General features: G+C 39.9%; 1 protein-coding gene across 4 annotated transcripts in view; it reads right to left on the reverse strand.

The window, feature by feature from the left end:
* The window catches only part of SLIT2 (slit homolog 2 (Drosophila)), a 362,556-nt gene that overhangs the window by 2,926 nt on the left and 339,476 nt on the right, over positions 1–20,154 (reverse strand). For all 4 annotated transcript variants that reach the window (XM_011994270.1, XM_011994268.1, XM_011994269.1 and 1 more), the window contains 4 exons: positions 19,088–19,218; positions 7,766–7,920; positions 651–939; positions 200–411 (listed from right to left, as the gene is read on the reverse strand). In XM_011994270.1, the coding sequence (XP_011849660.1) occupies positions 200–411; positions 651–939; positions 7,766–7,920; positions 19,088–19,218 (787 nt within the window). The remainder of the gene's footprint in view (positions 1–199; positions 412–650; positions 940–7,765; positions 7,921–19,087; positions 19,219–20,154) is intronic.

The following is a 20,154-nucleotide window of genomic DNA, read 5'->3' on the forward strand; positions in this document are numbered from 1 at the left end:
TCACTCCTATCTCTCCTATCACTCCTATCTCTCCTATCACTCCTATCTCTCCTATCACTCCTATCTCTCCTATCACTCCTATCATTCTGTTGCTCCTGTTTTTTTTTTTTTTTTTTCCCACCTTTTCTCTCTCTCTTTTCAAAGACGTGGTACCCCTCTTGCTTTGCCATGAGCGAGGTAGCCGGTGGGGCTGGCTTACCTCGATCGCAGCTGTCCCCCGTGTATCCGCTGCTGCATTCACAGTAGGGCTGCCCCAGGCCTGAAAGCCTGCACTTCCCATGCTTGCACTTGATCGCCTGGCACGGGTTAAACAGATCCTCCTCTTCGTCACAGAGGACGCCTCCATGGCCCTCCAAGCACTTACAGCTGTAGGAGAATGCATTGATGGGCAAGCAGGTGCCATGTACGCATCTACAGGGAGGAGGAACACAGGAGTGGGAATGCATTCAGCAGAGGAGGTAAGAATGAACGGAGGTGATGTAAGAATGGAGGATGATTGAGAAAATACGAGGGACAGAGTGCTAATGCCTAATGAACCTTCCCTCCCCTCCCCTCCTCTCCCCTCCCCTCCTTCTTTCCTTCCTTCCTTCCTTGGGTTTGACTTTGAGGCTTTCAGGTGTGTGCTCAACTACCAAGCAGCAGGAACTTACTTATTTCCAAGGCAAGGGTCATTGGTCCGTTGGTCACAGAGGGGCCCCATCCATCCTTCCTGGCACTCGCAGGTGAAGCCTGCCTGGCTGCTGGGCTGGCATGTGCCATGGGCACACACCTTCTTGTGGCATGGCTCACAGCCAGGCAAAATGCCTGTTTGCATCGGCACCTTCTGGAAGTCCTGCAGCTCGCTGTTGATGTAAAGGTTCCGGATGCAGCCGTGGAAGCTGGTTCCGTTCTGCCCAGGGGCCTGGCGCAGAGATGCCACGTTGCTCTTCCCTGGCATGCCTGGGGAGGAACACCGGGTCAGAGGTCAGGCTCTCTGGGGATTTCTCAGCCATTTGCTACCCAGAAATACTGATGCTTAGGACCTCACTGCCAACCTATTACGGCAGGATATTTGGACAGGGTGGTAGGGAAGTGAAGTGGAGAAGAGATGTGTGTTTTTGTTTTGTTCTGTATTGGAAGACGCTCCAGGGAATTCTAATCCACAACTAGAATAAAATACCTAGTTCACTGGTGGTTAATCTTTAACTTTTAAAATTTGCTTCAAAGAAAACTTTATACGTACACAAATGTATAAAACCTAGAGGCAGAGCTACTGTCCTTAAAGGCAAGACTGGGGAAGGGAATGCTCCCTCTCCGTTTGTCCTCCACCCCCCACCTCCAGGCACACACTCCTGGAAGTCTGGAGCTCCATAAAGCTCAGTTTGTAGTGCTCTAATTCTACTCCTTATCTTAAAGACAAGGGGCTAGGGCTCAGAAAGCCCTGGCAACATGCTCAAGGTGACCCAGCGAGTTCAGGTTAGAGTTAGGCTGATGAGAAGAACCTCCTCTATCTCTGGAATCAGGGGTAGGTCCACCAGGTCTCAGGGGCTGAGAACTGGGGTTCACAGTGACCATTCACCCCAGCCCTGCCACATTCTAAGTTGGCAACGAATCCAGCTCGCTCCTGGCAGCGCCCCTGAGGTTGGTCAACGATGTCAATGCCATAAACTCACTCCTGATTCTTTTCAGGACAGCACCTCATTCACATCATTTTTTCTTTCTTGCTAATTGAGAGTGAAGACTTCATAGTCCAAGAAATCAGAAATAAAAAAGAAATCCCTTCAAAAACAGAGTATTTGCAATCTTTGTATATATACATTCCACTAGCGACAGTCATCTGGTAACACTCATTTTGGCAAAACAGAAGAATCTTTCCATGGCCTAAGCCAGACCCTTAGTCCCTGGAAGGCATCCTGCAGGAGGCACCCATCCAGGGAAGTGGGGAGGGTGCTGGAGGCTTTCAGAGTGCTGGCGACACCACTACCACCTCCCCACAACCCCCCAGTTATGCTTTAGCTGTGCCTAAACTCTGGACTAGTGGCTGGAAGTTCTAGGCTGAGGAAGACCCAGTTTCTCACTCTTTAGGGGGTTTGTTGGTTATAAAGACCAAGAACTGTAGCACACTGTGAGTCCGAACTTATGCCACCTTCTCCTTTCCCATTCATAGGAAATGACTCATCCATTGGCATTCAAAGCAGCCACCAAAGTCAAAGAGCTAGCTGTATGAAACCACTAGGGTAGAGGGTAAGGATTTCTGGTTCTGTGTGCACTTGTAGCAGTTGTTTCTTCTCTCTGGGGCTTAGCATTGTCATCTATATACCATGAGCATATCGACCAGAGAAGCTGTCCTAAGTTTGTCATACGTAAGAACCAACAGCAGTGCATGCTCAAAGGCAGTTTTGCAGGCTCCACTCTCTCCCCCTTCTGAGGTTCTGACGCTGTTGGAACAGGAGAGGTGCAGAAATCTAAATATCTACATGCAGCTCAGGTGATTCAGGTAGTCCATGGTTACACTCTGACAGGTACTGAATGAAGTCTCTTGGCTGTGAAGTTCTGTGAGTACAGGTGTCTAGTCATGTCCCTCTTGCTGTGGGTTGCTTTCTAGAGCAGGGCCAAAAGGATGAGACTTACCATTTCCAGGAGAGGACTGGTGACAGAAAATTCCTTGCCCTGGGGTCAGTTTTTCTAATTTAACCACATCCATCCATCATAAGGACTTTAATGACCACACATTTATGGTCCTTTATTCAGTGGTTAAAAATGAACTGCTTCCAAAACTATTTTTAATAGCTCATTTTGATATAGGCCCAACACGCATATGTGCACGTCAAGAATAAATACAGATTGGCAAAGTTCCACAGCACAGAGAAACAATTAGTAAATCTGTTCCTTTTTGTTCCAAAGTTAACAATTAGAAAAAGCCCAGCTTTGGCTAAAGTAATCTGTAAATGAAAATGTTTAGACATCATACATATATTTGACTTTCAATAGGCTATCATAAAATCAAGAATTATTCTGAGTCAATCTTTTCACATGCTAGCTAGGAAACTAGGTCTTCATTGACAAACAGAAGTAGATCCGTGAATTTTTTTTTTTTTTTTTTGAGATGGAGTTTCACTCTTGTTGCCCAGGCTGGAGTGCAATGACACGATCTCGGCTCACCACAACCCTCGCCTCCCGGGTTCAAGTGATTCTCCTGCCTCAGTCTCCCGAGAAGCTGGGATTACAGGCATGCGCCACCATGCCCAGCTAATTTTATAATTTTAGTAGAGATGGGGTTTCTCCATATTGGTCAGGCTGGTCTCAAACTCCCGACCTCAGGTGATCCACCCCCCTCGGCCTCCCAAAGTGGTGGGATTACAGGCATGAACCACCACGCCCAGCCAGATCCATGAATTTTTTTAAGCCTTTCCTCTATGCCATGGACCTAGTTGGAAGTCATTCAATCAGTCAATCAACCAACAGATAACTCAGCAAACAGCTTGTAGCCTTATTTCTACAGGCCTCAAAATGTCAATAAAGAGACCAAGTATCAAGCCTAGGTCCTCTGTCCTGTGGCAGCACAAGGAGGGCATATGTCGCATATACATGGATTTCCATGCATGGGGCTTATTTCTTGATTTTTTTTCCCCATTAGGTAATAAGGGTTCAGTTGGACTATAGACAAAAAAAAAAAAAAAAAAAAACATGAAAATTAAATTATTTTGTGTCGGCCAAGTGCAGTGGCTCATTCATGTAATCCCAGCACTTTGGGAGGCTGACGTGGGTGGATCACATGATGTCAGGAGTTTGAGACCAGCCTGTCCAACATGATGAAACCCTGTCTCTACTAAAAATATTTAAAAAATTAGCTAGGTGTGGTGGCAGGCGCCTATAATCCCAGCTACTTGGGAGGCTGAGGCAGGAGAATCACTTGAACTCAGGAGGTGGAGGTTGCAGTGAGCCAAAATTGAGCCATTGCACTCTAGACTGGGCAACAAGAGCGAAACTCCACCTCAGAAAAAAAAAAAATTGTGTCAAGTAAAGCACATATCCTGGGTAGTTGATAACCCAAGGGTAGATGAAGCTGCCTCTCCATATACTCACCAAGGGGCTGCCTCTCCCCAGATGCTGAGGCAACACCTTCAGGCAGTCTTTCTTGGGTAGCACCCCGGTTTTTTTTTTTTTTTTTTATTTTTATCTTAAGTTCAGGAGTATATGAGGGTTACACTCCCACCAACAGTGTATATGTGTTACCGTATAACAAACTGGGTAAACCCATGTCACGAGGGCTTTGTTGTACAGACTATTTCAGCACCCAGGAATTAAGCTTAATGTCCATTAGTGATTTTTCCTGATCCTCTCCCTCCTCCCACCCTCCGCCCTCTGATAGGCCCCAGTGTGTGTTGCTCCCCTCTCTGTGTCCATGTGTTCTCGTCATTTGGCTCCCACTTACAGGTGAGAACATGCGGTATGTGTTTTCTGTTCCTGTGTTAGTCTGTTATCGATAATGGCCTCCAGCTCCATCCATGTTCCTGCCAAGGGCATCAGCTCAATTCTTTTTTGTGGCTGCATGGTATTTCATGGTGTATATATACCACATTTTCTTTATCCAGTCTAGAACTGATGGGCATTTAGGTTGATTCTATGTCTTTACCATTGTGAACAGTGCTGCAATGAATATATGCATGCCTGTGTCTTTATGATAGAATGATCGAGATTCCTTTGGCTATATGCTCAGTCGTGGGATTGCTGGGTTGAATGGTAGCTCTATTTTTAGGCCTTTGAGGAATCGCCACACTGTTTTCCACAATGGCTGAATTAATTTACATTTCCACCAACAGTGGTATAAGTGTTCCTTTTTCTCCACAACCTTGCCAGCAGTTGTTATTTTTTGACTTTTTAATAATAGCCATTCTCACTGGTGTGAGACGGTATCTCATTGTAGTCACTATATATATATATATATATGTATATATATGTGTATATATATGTGTGTGTATATATGTGTATATATATGTGTGTATATATGTGTATATATACGTGTGTGTGTATATATGTATATATATGTATATTTTTTGAGATGGAGTCTCCCATTGTAGCCCAGGCTGGAGTGCGGTGGCACGATCTCAGCTTACTGCAAGCTCCACCTACCAGGTTCATGTCATTCTCCTGCCTCAGCCTCCCAAGTAGCTGGGACTACAGGTGCCTGCCACCACGCCTGGCTAATTTTTTGTATTTTTAGTAGAGACGAGGTTTCGCCGTGTTAACCAGGATGGTCTCGATCTCCTGACCTCGTGATCCGCCTGCCTCGGCCCCAAAGTGCTGGGATTACGGGTGTGAGCCACCACGCCCGGCTGTAGTCACCACTTTGAAAGGGAACCTAGTTACCTTGCTCTCCTTTTCTCCCTCTGTTTCTCATGCCTTTGCCATACAGCATTCAAGGCTGTGGTGTTACAGGTTCCTTGTGCTTTGAAAATCTGAGTCACCCTTGAGACCGCACTCTAAGCGGGGAGAAAGTGGGCCCATGGTGATCTCTGGCAGTGAAACTGGGATGAAAGTGGTTTCCTTGAGGCCTGGGTGCACAGAGGTGCTGTTTGAATTCTTCCAGACCCTCGACCTTCAGAAGGATAAATACTTTTCATTCTGGAATTTAAAACTTTTTTTCTTCTTTTTTTTTTTTTTTCTGGGCTGGGGACTGGGGAAGGAGGAATGTTCTGACTTAAACAGTCTCATCCTGTATTTTCTTTTTTATCTTGAGATAGTGTCTGACTCTGTTTCCCAGGCTGTACTGCAATGGTGCAGTCATGGCTCACTGCAGTCTCAGCCTCCCGGGCTCACGTGATCCTCCCTCCTCAGCCTCCCAAAGTGCTGAGATTATGGGTGTGAGCCACCATGTCCAGCCCTCTTTATTTTTAAAATTTGTTTTGTACTCCATTCTAAAGGGGCTTTGAAAGGTTTAATGAAGTGGATTCTAATGAAAGCATAATAAAATCAAGTGAATGAAAAGTCCATAAATAAACAACAAAAGGCCACAACACTTAGATATGCTCCCTTTCTGCTTTATGTTAAGAAGTGAATGGCAATGCAGGTGGCTCTGGAGTCAGGCGGACCTGGACTTAAATGAGGTGTCTACTACATAATAGCTTTGTGAACTTGGCCAAGTTATATAAAATCCTTGAGATTGCTCTTCAGGGAATACAAAACAGAGAAAATCATATCTACTTCCTAAGGTCTCTGCAGATTAAGGCTATAAAACAAGCACTGTGCTGGGCACATAGCATGGACTCAATAAATATAATTTATTTTGTCTCAAATCAAAGGTACACTTGTGACTTGGCTTCACCCACCTAAAAGCAACCCTGTTAACTGGAATGCTGGCAAGAATGGATGACTTGCTTTGTAATGAGAGTCTCCGCTGTGAAGCAATTAGACCAGTCAACTCGCTGAGTAGACTCACTATGCAATACTTTATTGATAATGCGTGGTAGTTACTTGATGATGCTTCTGCATTCCTGACTTTTTAGGGAGTAGAATGGACTTTGCTTCTTCAACTTTGTATCCTTTATGTATCCATTTACTTAGTTCCTAGTATGTGGTTAAGTACTCAATAAATATTTACAGAATTGAACCAAAGACTTGGAACTGTTTCTAAAACAATCCAACTCTGTCAAAGTGTTAAGATTGTCTACTACTGAAATTATTAAAACAGAAATGCCCTAGACTTAGAGGCACTAAAAAGAAGGCTCTGAGTGGTTGAGATCATGGTGTAGCATAGGTTATTATTTTTCAGAAAATGATGTGAAACTCATGAAAATATCTGTCATGGTGATAAAATTGTACACTAACCTGTTCAAAGTTTTACTTATTCATCTGTAAGTTAGTTTTATCAGTCAATTCAAATAAATTCAACGTAATTTAATCCAATGCTTCTCAATTCAGCATTAACTGCTTTCTTGCTCCTTTACCAGAATTTTGAACTTCTATGCCTCCAGTTTATTTTTGTTCCTCCAAATAGAGGCAAGATTGGGACCTCCCTCCTCTGCAGGTCCTCTCCGATGGGCTCCTACAGAACTTTGCTTATATTTCTGTCCCTCATTTATTCACTGATCTGCCTTCTTTACACTTAAAAATAAAGCCCAGGGTCTTCACTCTATGATTTCAAGTCCTAACCTACCTTTCCAACCCTCTCTCTTGTTCATTCACCTTAAGGTCTTGGTGGAACAGAACTATTTCTTGTTATTCCAATACAATTTGTACATTTAATTTGTTCATTCATTCATTCAGTCACTGGATTACAGTGATACTTATCCTATCATCCACACGAATTAGCAACTAGAAGCTCCAGCACGGCAACATTTGACTGAGCTGATAAGGTCTGCCTCCTTAAGGGAGCTGGGGTGGGCTTATCTACTCCCCAGTTTGCATTGAGCTTGTTTTATCATTTTCTTGATTGTATGATTTAACCTGTAACCAACTTGCCTTTTCCATAGACCAGATCAAATATAAGATTAAATTATATAATGTATAAATCACCCAGCATGTGACTGATACAAAAGAAATATTAATTAATGTCCTTCTCTATCCAGATGACACGTTTACTTAGAACCAGAGATGGGATTATAAAATGATCCCTGAATACCCACCTAGAGATCTTTCTGTTCTGTCTTTGCCATCCATCTTTCAAGGATTGATCACTATTGGTCAATGACAAATACGGATGCACTAGGCATTAATAAACTTCAGAATTCATCCGAGATGAGAATCACAGGGTTTGAGGACCAACTGAACTTGGAAAACAGCTTACCTCCTACGTAGAGTGGAGAGTCAAAATTCAGAGTGGACTGCTTTGACAAGTTGGTGATGATTTTGGGGCTCCCACCATCCACGGACAAAGAGAGACTCTGATCCAGGGCGAGTAGTTCCACGATGTGGAAGTTTCCATCATTGATTGTCTCCACACTACAACGGAAACAAAAAATTGGCTGATTTTTCCCTTTTCTTTTACAGCAAGGCAGTTAAAATACAAACTTTAATAAGCACTCCTTGGGAAAAGAGACGGCAATCTAACACTACTGAAGATGGAGACCAGTAGTTGAATTTTTTTCAAAAATAGGTATTTTCAAGGAGATGTGATTGATTTCAGCTTCTCAGGAACTGAATACAAAGTAAGTTTGTTCTTTTATGATGAGAAGTAGAAATAACTGCATTTCATCATCATCCAGCCACATTCTCTCAATATGTAGCAATTCCAAAGGATAATTTATACATTTGCTTTTAACTGCCATAAAAGTTCCATTTACCAAGATACTATTACTTCAAATTGTACTGAAAAGACAAGGAACCTAGGCCGGTGTTAAAAACACTCTAACACACTGACCTTAGGCAACTGCTGGCTTCTGCTCTTAAAAAAACTGTATATTATGACTTATCAGAATCAAACATACACGCAAATGCAAGGAGAACCAACTTGGTGGGATCTCAGTACTTTTTGAAATTGGTTAATAATATCCTCTTACTTTCTGTGCATTTTCATCAACTGATATTTCTGTGAAGATATTTATGCTCAGGGGAGACACGGGAATAACAGATTAAATAAAATGCTTAACATAGTGATATCTAGGAAATACTGCAATGACAATGGCTCTCTAGATTCTTTTCTATAATTTTCAAGGGCCAGGTCTAACAATTATTACTGTCACCTTCTAAAAACCTTTCAAGGGCTTATAGAAATTGATGAAGTGAATAAAGACAAAAAGATGAAGAAAGTTAAATGGAAAATGAGAATTAACAAATAAGATGAAGTTGAGTGCAATTAGTAAATATGTGTTACATGGTTTTTAAAGTGTAGTTGCATATCTAACGCTGGTGTGACAGCAGGCAAAAAAACAAACCAGACCAATGAAACAAGACCAAAGAAGAAATAGGACCAATACACAGTGTGGTGTTAAGAACATTCTTACCTTTCGCTATATAGGAAAAATATGGCATAACGGAAGTTGGGATCAAAAAATTAATGGTGATGATTAAAGATCTAACATGCTGGGATACTGGAGAGACTGAAAAAGGCTCCAACATGGAAACATGGGAGCATGTGATAGATTATTACTAAATGTGAATACTTAATACTCTGTATGCAAGATGATTGATTAAACTTCTGGGCACTGATATTTAAATTTGTAAAATGGCAGAGTCTAGGGAATGATAGAAAAATGCATTAACATATTTCTGCATGGCTTTCACCACTGGAGTCTAATCATATTCCACTGTATGCTGACAGATAACAAAATGTTTTTTTGATTTGAGAACAAGAGAAATCGTTCTGCAGAAATGTGAAAACATTTGACATTCTTTCTGTTTAAGTGGTTAGAAGAGTCCACGTGTGCAGGAATCTTTGATAGCCTGTCTCAGATAACAACTTTATAAAATTAAATGTTAGATATGTCAATCAATATTTTTGCCTTTTACACTTTTAATTATCCTAACACTTAACATCTATACAATTGGCAGAGAAAAAAATAGACCAGAAAATTATTTTCTAAGTAAAGTTGCACACCATCCATTAGTGGTTTTAAATATGACTCTCTCCTAAGAGGGTATGCCAAGTAGTAACATCAGCTAATGGTTAAGCATATAGACTCTGTAGTCAGATAATCCTGGATTTGAATCCTGGTCCTGCATTTATGAAGTGTTTGATTTAGATAAGTTACTTTATTACTAATATATTTCAGTTTTCTCTTCAGTAAATGCTAATAAATATTTCTGCCTTCCATGGTTAATTTGAGGATTATGTAAAATGACTGAAAGATACCCAGCATAGCGAAAATGAATGTTAGATATTAGTATCACCATCACTATCATATCGGTCCCCCACCCAACCATGATCATCATGATACAAATAATTCAACCCTATTTCTGAATCTTCTTGATGAAAGAATTTAATTTAGCTTTGTTTTAAATATTAATTGTAGGATAATGTTAAAGGCTGGCAGAAATGTAATAACTTCTTTGGGGGCATATCTTGTTCAAGTTACTAAAAGTTTTAAAGTAAAACATTAAAATAAAGACAGACATAGAGTAGAAGCCAATTCCTTTTTACTTTGAGGTTACACACAACTTTCCAAGTAGTTTTATATGGCTGTCCTATCAACATCAACCTTGATAAATATTAGTAATGAGGTCCCCATTTTCTCTTTAAAACTGCAAAGAAAAGATGCATATATTACCAAGGAATGGATTCTTGGTCACATATTGGTCTTAGACAGTCAGTTCAGGCATGTCATCATCAATGACGGTGTCTGATGCAGTACAATTGTGTGGTTTAAGTTAACACACTTTACAGTTTTAAACACCCGAATGCAGCTGGAACTTGGAGGTAGGTAGTTTCATCATCAACTCACTTTACTTATTGCTCTTTTATTCCCTCCTCTGTTCCTTTTTCTTCTTTTTTGAAGTACATGTCTTAAACTCTTGCTAATTGTAAGCTAATTTAAAGTATTGGCCATGTATTATTTATATCTGAAAATATGTGGTAAGTAAATATAAGGGAGATGCATTACGAATAACATATATCAATTGTTTTTAGCAATACTCCTAGATGATATCTATAGGTAATCATTACACTTCAAGCATGTTTAAGACAAGACCTCTGAAAATTCATTTTATAAAACATAGTTGGAATTTTCAGTGGCAGTATCGTCAAGGATAATGCTGAGAGATAAATCTTGCTCAGCTTGTCCTAGCTCTCATTAGACATGTCATCTTTGGTTAGTGTGACCTTAGGTGATTTTTCTTCCTTTTAAGAGAAGTGCAAATAATAAGAGCAAAGGATTATATATCACATACTAAGGGCCAGGTACTAAGAACTTTGCAAGTATTACCTCACGTAAGCTTCACAACAAGAGGTGGGCACTTAGGACATCCAAGGTGACACATCTAGTTAGTGGCTAAATAGTTCTGAAGCCAGGTTGTCTGGCTCAAGTGTATGTGCTCCTAATTATTATGTACTACTTTTATAATCGAAAACCTGAGGAATACCTATTCCTAGACAAATGGCATGTGTTTTCACCACTAACAAGCTTTTAATATACAATTTCTGTCCCAAATAGCCTGGGAATAATAAAGTTCTACAGTAAATAACTTTGTATGATAGCAAACTTGATTCATTTACTAAAAAACACTGAATTGTTAATAAAAGTAATAATCTCACAACGAGCCTTTGAAGAATGCATAGAAATTATATGGATTTAAAAACTGAGTTTGGATTTTATTTTCACAATTATGAGTGAGATTCAGACTGACTACACTTTTCTCTCCCTAAAAGCTTTAAATGTCTAATCTGATCACACCAGAACTTCACAAGACTTATCACTGAGATTAATTCTGTTTATATCTCCCTGGAATTAAATGAAGTCTCATCTTGACCTTTTAACAGGTAAGCATAGTGAAGTTCATGATTTTAGATTCCTTCTTTTTTGAGACAGAGTCTCGCTCTGTCAGCCAGGCTGGAGTACGGTGACATAATGATGACTCACTGCAGCCTCAGCCTCCTGGACTTAAGTGATCCTGCTGCCTCAGCTTCCTAAGCAGCTAGGACCACAGCTGCATGCCACCATGCCCAGCTACTTTTTAAATTTTTCTGTAGAGACAGGGTCTTGCTGGGTTTCCCAGGCTGGCCTCAAGCGATCTTCCTGGCTTCGCCTCCCAAAGTGCTGAGATTACAGATGTAAACCACCACGACTGGTCAATTTGTTTTTTAAGATATATTTTACACATGGGACCTAAAGAGAATTTTTCAGAGTTAATAACATTCTAACTTGGTGTTTCATGCTGTCTTTTCTAGCATGAGATAAACTGGGGGATGTCCAGGAATCCTTTGTTTACACATTCGTTTAAAATTAAAGCAGTGGGCCAGGAGCGGTGGCTCACACCTGTAATCCTAGCACTTTGGGAGGCCAAGATGGGCAGATGGCTTGAGCTCAGGAGTTCGAGACCAGCCTGGGCAATATGGTGAAATCTTGTCTCTACTAAAATATAAACAAAATCAGCTGGGCATGGTGGTGGGCGCCTGTAATCCCAGCTGCACAGGAGGCTGAGGCACGAGGATTGCTTGAACCCCGGAGGCAGAGGTTGCAGTGAGCTGAGACAGTGCCACTGCAGTCCAGCCTGGGCAACAAAGTGAAACTCTGTCTGAAAAAATAAATAAAATAAAATAGAATAAAAGCAGTGATCAACACACTAGTTGCTACATAGTAAGACTGCCTGAGCTATAAAGCCATAATCCACTTTTCAATCTGTAGCAGCTGTCTCCTACGTATCCACATGCAACGCATGGCATCCTTCTGGGTTCTGATAAGTATTGATAAACTCTCTTTCACCACTCCCTAGGGAACAATATATTTTATGACTCACAAAAACTCCAAGCAAACCACTTAACTTTGAGCCTTTCCACTGGGAATTTGAATTGCAGTTATTACTATTACTATGAGGTTTAGTTTTACTACGCTCACCTATTCCCTGAGATTTGTTTTCTTGAATTTATATACTGGAAGTGGATACATGAAAACAAAGCAGTCACCCCACTGTCTGTAGTCTGCTGCAGAAAAATAATTCAGAACTTTGGGGCCTAAAAGAGCGATTTTAAAATGTCTCTGATTTTCTTTCTCTACTTTGCTTACACACAATACATTAACAATGATAAACATAATGTATTTCTGTAGTTTAATAAACAGATTGTTTTTCCTTATGTGTGCTTCAACTTCTTGCCTTAAAATTTTAAAAGTGTCTGAGCTGAGTGCAGTGGCTCACGCCTGTAATCCCAGCACTTTGAGAGGCTGAGGTGGGCGGATCACGAGGTCAGGAGATGGAGACCATCCTGGCTAACATGGTGAAACTCTGTCTCTACTAAAAATACAAAAAATAGCCAGGCGCGGTGGCGGGCGCCTGTAGTCCCAGCTACTCGGGAGGCTGAGGAAGGAGAATGGCGTGAACCCGGGAGGTGGAGCTTGCAATGAGCCAAGATCGTGCCACTGCACTCCAGCCTGGGCGACAGAGCGAGACTCTGTCTCAAAAAAAAAAAAAAAGATATAAGAATTTTTCAAAAGAAAGCTTTAGAAAATAGTTTTTCAAGTAATATTTTAATCAGTACTTTTAAAACAGATTAATATGAATAAAATTCTCTAAACTAGAAAGGCTTCTCTAAACTTGAACATACCGTAGAGTGAGATGTCAGGCTATAAAATTCCCACTTGGGTATTTATTCTTCTGTATCCGGATATCTGAGCAGGAAGAGTATCCATGAGTCACCAGCACTACTCACTATCATGAGCCCACTCTGTGCCAAGCACGATGCCAGGTGCTTTACATTCATTCAGTTCTCATAACCAAACAAGAAAAGCAGATCTAATTGCATTTATTGAGATAACGAAAATGAAGCACAAAGAAACGAAGCAATTTGCCCAAGGTTATAAGCTAGTTAAACAGGGGGACCTTTACATATGGCATATCAAGAATGGCTGAATAAACATCTTGGAAACAAGAATACCATATAGATTCTGTCTACTGTCTGTCTCCCCAATGAGACTGAGCTTCTCAGACACAGAGATCATCTTTGTTGAGTTTCTTTTGTATTTTTGTTGAAATGTAAGCCCGTAAACTGCACAGTCCAGAGTGTATGTAGCCAACCAAATGTAACAGTAGGTAAGAGAAAGTCCCCTGAATTTGAGCAGGTTGCCTAAATATGAAAACTTGCACACCAGTAAGGTGGTTCGTCTGATTTTCTTATTTTTACACAGTAGTTAGCTGGGTTTCCAAAGAAGCTGCCTGGTTTGGAAAATGACATTAATTTGAATCTAAAAGAAGCATATATTTTTCAAGAATAACTTTCATTTAAAAAAAGTTTGTTTTTCTAGATGAAAAGAAAGTCACTTTGAAAGACAGCACATTATTAACCTACTTGAGAATAAAAATTTAATACTCCAGCCCTCTCTGAGGACCTACTGCTTAAATTTAGGCTGCTATTCCTTTTTCCATTTATTCATGGCACTATTACTGACATGGTTTGGCTGTGTCCCCACCCAAATCTCATCTTGAATTGTAGTTCCCATAATTCCCCATGTTGTGGGAGGGACCGAGTGGGATATAAGTGAATTATGGGGGTGGTTTTCCCCATACTGCTATCATGGTAGTGAGTGAGTCTCACGAGATGTGATGGTTTTATTGGAGTTTTCCCTTCTTGCTTTGTTCTCAATTCTCTCTTGTCTGCCACCATGTAAGACATGTAAGCCATTCCTTTCACCTTCTGCTATGATCGTGAGGCCTCCCTAGCCATGTGAAACTGTGAGTCTATCAAACCTCTTTTTCTTTATAAATTACCCAGTCTTGGGTATGTCTTTATCATCAGTGTGAAAATGGACTGATACAATTGCTAAGTCCCTCTTTATGCTATTCTCTAAGTGCTGTAAAGATTAGGCCCGTGTGCCATACTCCAAATCCATTCCCTTGTTAGGCAGCTAATTTCATCTATGTTGCTGGTTACAGCCCTTTAGGCAGCAGGTTGTTGGCAAATGTTTAACAGCTGGTACTGTTAAAAAAAAAAAAAAAAAAACAAGAACAGAAACCCGGATTTGTAGGCTTTGCTGATTTTTGTGGTGGAAATACTCCCAACATGGCTGATTTCATTGTGAGCATCAAGCATGATGTTGTAGAACTTGGATATGGGAAGAGATGCAGACAATCAGCTCGCAAAGTATGTATTCCTTTTACACAAGGGGTTCTCAAAGTGTAGTCCCTGGAGTACAAGATATCCTGGAAACTTGTTAAAAATGCAAAATTTCAGGCCTAGCTAAGACCTACAGAATCAGAAACTAGGAGTGGTGCCCAACAACCTGTATTTTAACATATCTTTCAGGTGATTCCAACACAGACTTTTGAAAACAACCATTCTACACTACTGCCTGTATGCTTGATGCTGTTAATAGCAGGTATGTCTACAAGAAGCCATGATCTTCTATTCGGATGTAAGAGATAAGACGAGAAAATGTGCATACTACTCTATTTCTACTGCTAAAAGAATAATTACTACATCTTGAGTTTTCTTAAACACACTTCAAGCTATGTTAACCAGTGTCTTTTAACTTTGAACATAGTTGGCTGTGTTTTCAAAGAGGCTGTCTGCTTTGGGAAATGACATTAGTTTGAATTTAAAGAAAGAAGCACATATTTTTTATTAATAACTTTTGTAAAAAATATTTCCCCTTATCTAGATTAAAAGAAAGTCTTTTTGAAGGGCAACAAATGACCAGTCTAGACATAATTTCATAAAATGATTCTCTTCATACTGATTTATGTGAAACAATAGTTGACATATAAAATAATTTTTTTAACCAAAAATATCCTATAGAAATAACAACATATTATTACTTTCCCCTCATTTTATCAGATTTCATTTTGCTAAAATAAAATCAATTTTCTTCAATGTGGAGAATTAACCAGGCAATTGAAATGATGCACCAGGCCAGGCGCAGTGGCTCAAGCCTGTAATCCCAGCACTTTGGGAGACTGAGACGGGCGGATCACAAGGTCAGGAGATCAAGACCATTCTGGCTAACACGGTGAAACCCCGTCTCTACTAAAAAAAATACAAAACACTAGCCAGGCGAGGTGGCGGGCGCCTGTAGTCCCAGCTACTTGGGAGGCTGAGGCAGGAGAATGGCATGAACCCAGGAGGCGGAGCTTGCAGTAAGCTGAGATCCGGCCACTAGTGGCACTCCAGCCTGGGCGACAGAGCGAGACTCCGTCTCAAAAAAAAAAAAAAAAAAAAAGATGCACCTGAGGTATAAAATTATTTCCAAGTGCAAGACCCAACAATAATATACTAAATAATGCAAAATTTAGAAAACAATGTTCTACCAAAGTAAATTTTATATAACATAGAATTATGACAATAAAACTGAACTTAAGTGGAAACAAATCAAAATTTGAAAATGTACTTCACCCAGACAGAATTTTATTAGCCACTTATGGGACAGCTGATTGCAACACTGTTGTTGATAGATTTTACTACAGGGGATGGAGAAGTACTATCTTTCATCAAAGATTTTACACTGTAGTAAAGGCCTGGCCCAGGACAGAGGTTACCTTGCTTGGCATTTTCTGGCATTTGAAAAAAGGTCAAAAAATTAGCCGTATCATAGTTAAGAGTTAGGAAAAACTGCAAATTGAAGGTAAAGGAAAGGAGAGGATTAAGAGTAGATCCATTGCACCTGTGATGCATTTCGATGCCAGAAGGAATGCGATGGGAACACAGGTTTGGGTGAAGCAAATGAAATAAACTCAGTTTTGAACATCCTGAATTTGTGATACCAGTAGCCATCATTGTTTACGGTTTACCAAACATCATTGCAAATATTTTACATTTATCATGTCATACAATTTTTACCATAATCTCACTAAAAGGAGACTATTATTTGTTATCCCCATTTGCCAGATGAGGCCCAAGGAGCTGAAGCAATCTGTCTAAGACGCACAGTTAGTTGATAACAGAGCCGGACTGGAATCAAGCCAGACTATCTCCAGAGCAGCTGCTATTTCTATTATTTCAATTTGATTTTTGAGTGGTAATGACATTGAAATGGCTCAAAAATCAAATGGATATAAAATGGTATTCATGCAGAAGTCTTGTTTCTATTTCTTCTTGTCTATGTCTAGTTTTTCTTTGTGCAAATACATGAAATTATAAGTGCTCATATTTATCTCCTTTGATACTTGTTCTTCCTTCCATTTCCTTCCTGTCTTCCTTCTTTTTTCTTCATTGCTTCCTTCCTTTCCTCCTTTTTACTTATATTAATTTTCTTAATGTAAACATAACATTCTATATTTAATATATTAATAAAATATACACATCTATATATCTGAATTCTTGGTAATTATTGCCTCTTATTAAAAAATAAGGTCATAGTTTTTCTTGATTGGAAAATCAAGAAAATTTTTTGGTGATAAGCCAAAAGGCAATAATTAAATTAAAGCTATATTTGCTCTAGGCCTCACATTTTGTATCTCTATTAGATGATCTGCCAGCAGAAACATAGGCTTGTAGCTCCTAATAAAGAATATGCAACATAACAGTCCTTTGATAAATGTCATAAGATACATTCCATTCTTTATTAGGTGAAATGGCAATGAGCATAAACTCAAAAAAAACTAGTGATGGTAGGTCCTTGTTTGGATGTAATCACTTGGGCTTCTACAAAGTATTTAGAAATATTTTGGCATATGTGATATGAATCTAGCTTTAATAAGCCAAACCAAAAACCTTTACTATGGCTTCTGAGAGTTCTGTGCTGCGTCATTACATAAAATAAATTAAAAAATAAATAAAACAATGAACCACAAATTTCTGAAATCTTTCTATGGGCCGAAACACATTGAGGCAAGAAAATTTAAGGCCTCATAATATCTAAAATCTTGGCACTAATTCATCACCATTTGGAGATAAAATAAGTATTGTATTCAACTTGGAAATCAACAATTATGTGTTTGTTTCCATGCTCCAAATATTCACAAGTGGTGGATATCAAATTCCATTCATGGCTACAAGTGGCATGTACTTTCCCAGAACTACTATGAAGCATCAAATAAGATGTGAAGTCTTTTGAAGCACATTGATACATACATATGAGAGTACCAATAACATGCAGGCCAGTGTCTCCACTTTACGTCATAATCAATGCCTATTTATTTGTTGCCAAGTGTGTTTGACCTACAGATATGTTTTGTTCATCATATATAGTATTAAAAATGCACACGGATATCTAAAGGAGAGAAAATTTATATTAAAAACCCCCCAGATTTCTGCCTTTTTCCTGAAAAACCAAGAGTCTGGCAAAACCTAAGTCCATATTTTCCCCACGGAGAACTGAGTAGATGCAATCCTGTTTTGACAAATAGTTACTATTGGTTCATTCCAGTCACAACCACTTATTTTATATTGCCAACATCAAGGCTATTTATAATAAAATAATACTTATGTAAAAAATTAGATCTTTTACAGAATAAAAGGGTGAGAGCATATTATTTTCTTACACTTGAACTGTTTAATCATTTATGATACTTATCTGGAAAAACTGACTACTTAGGAGTTTGTGGCCCCTTCTCTAAAGGGTGAATTTCTACATGTGAAAAAATTAACTAGCTAAATAGTCTGCAGGATGTTAGGGAATTGGTGTTGGGTTCCAACAGAGGGGTTCTGATAGTCTTATGCAATAAGGACTAAAAACTATACACCACAACCACCACCCATTTCACATCTCCAGTATATTATTAATATCATTAATCACTAGAAAACTTCCATAATGAATGGTCAAGATTCCCTATGACAACACTGTATGAATCCATTTGCTTATTCTGTGTAAGTTCCAAATGAGCCAGGGCTTTGTTCCTTAAAGCTTGGGATAGGTCCGGCACATAGTAAGCGCTCAATATATCTGTGAGGTATGAATGGCAGCCTGAAGTCACTCACAGTGCTGGATATCTTCATTTGATTCTCTGGACCTCCCTTCCAACTTTCTTTACCCAACTCTGAGTCCTGGGAGGCTCATGTGCAAGCTACATTACTAGAGTCTATAGATTCCTTCTTTCCCGGCATGCAGTGTGGCCAGTGGGGAACACAGACAGGAGATTGTTGGGAGGAAAGAGAGTGAGGTTGTGTATTTCAAAAGCTGGTTGTTTCCGTGGGAGCTTACTGCAAACTTCTAGTAAAGGTCCCAGCTTCTGGCAGGCAAACCTCTCTACAAAGCCTTTACAGAGCGTGAGTTTCCATAACCGCTCCCTCCTCTTGATCCTTCAGGTGGATGGGTAGCAACACTTCCCTGCATCCCTTGTTTCCAGCTCCAGGTTACTGTACTATCCCAGTCACCTCTTTGGACATAGCAGTCCCCTTACAAATCCCTCCTCAAACTCTCCAGTTTGAGCATGCCCTCCGTTCCTGCCGGGTTTCTCACTAATACCCTCATCCTAAGACCTGCTGGAGCCAACTTAGTCTCTCTCCTCCCCATAACAAAATAATAGAGGAGACGCAGTTCTTCATTAAGCAATGTTTTTTCACCTTTACCCGTAACTGAGAGATCTTCACCTGTAAATGGCAGAAGCCGGGTGGGAGCCGGTGTCGTAGCTGGCACGAACACGCCCCCGATAGAGTTCTACCGCGATATGGTCCTTGTCACCCTTATACAGGAGGATGCCGCTGTCTTCATCTGTGGCAATCTAGTAGAAAGTAACCCTGGCATTACTAGGATGTGTAGGCAACCAGACGTATTTCATCAGAAAGAGACTGCTAAGTGAGGTGAAGAGGTTTTACTCTGGTTTAGGTTTTCCAGATGGCTATGAGAAAATAATGCTGAAATTGTTACTTGAAAGGTGACTTGTTCTTAAATTGCTTTGTTGCAAATAAATCCATAAAGAAACTTAAAAAGAACAAGAAGAAATCCGCAAGTAAACATGTTGGATGTGCTTAGAACTTTCTTTGCTGGAGATTTTTGCTAAACCACTCCTTTTGCTCCTGTTATAAGCTTTATTTATAGCATCTGTGAAAAATGACCACATTGTCAAAGATGGATTTTTATATCCCATATTAAAAAAAAAAACACAAATTTTTCACAGTTATGCCATGTGGAGGGGGAAGTCTTTGTTTTTATCTTGCTCTTTGGCCCATTTTGGCTTTTAAAGGATTAATTAAGTTAAGACTTAAGCCCCAACATCACTGTGTGGTTCTCAAAACAATTTGGTGGGGCAAACACTGGAAGGCAGGGACTCATGCCTTCCAGGATTCTCTTCTTCCTGACTTCAGAAGGACCCCCTGTCCCTCACTAGAGTATCAGGGTAAACCAAAACAGGGGTGGCATTTACAGGAAGCTGACTAAAGTTATTTGAATTGAAAATATATTAAATGATTTTGCTTATCAGATAAAACAAATATGTAGACCTAATTTGTCCCATGTACACTATATTTATTATCCTTAATCTAGTGCAGCTTTTTCGATAGGGATCTGAATGACTTGCTCAAAGGTACACAATGAGTTGGTGGAAAGACTTAAAATTTGAGTTTGTTAATTTCATGTCAAGTCTTCAAAGTTCTGGGTGAAGAGTTAAAAGGTGCTGGTTGGCCAAGCGCGGTGGCTCACGCCTGTAATCCCAGCACTT

The sequence above is a fragment of the Mandrillus leucophaeus genome, unplaced genomic scaffold (assembly GCF_000951045.1).
Source record: "Mandrillus leucophaeus isolate KB7577 unplaced genomic scaffold, Mleu.le_1.0 Scaffold449, whole genome shotgun sequence".
In the NCBI taxonomy this organism is placed as follows: Eukaryota; Metazoa; Chordata; class Mammalia; order Primates; family Cercopithecidae; genus Mandrillus; species Mandrillus leucophaeus.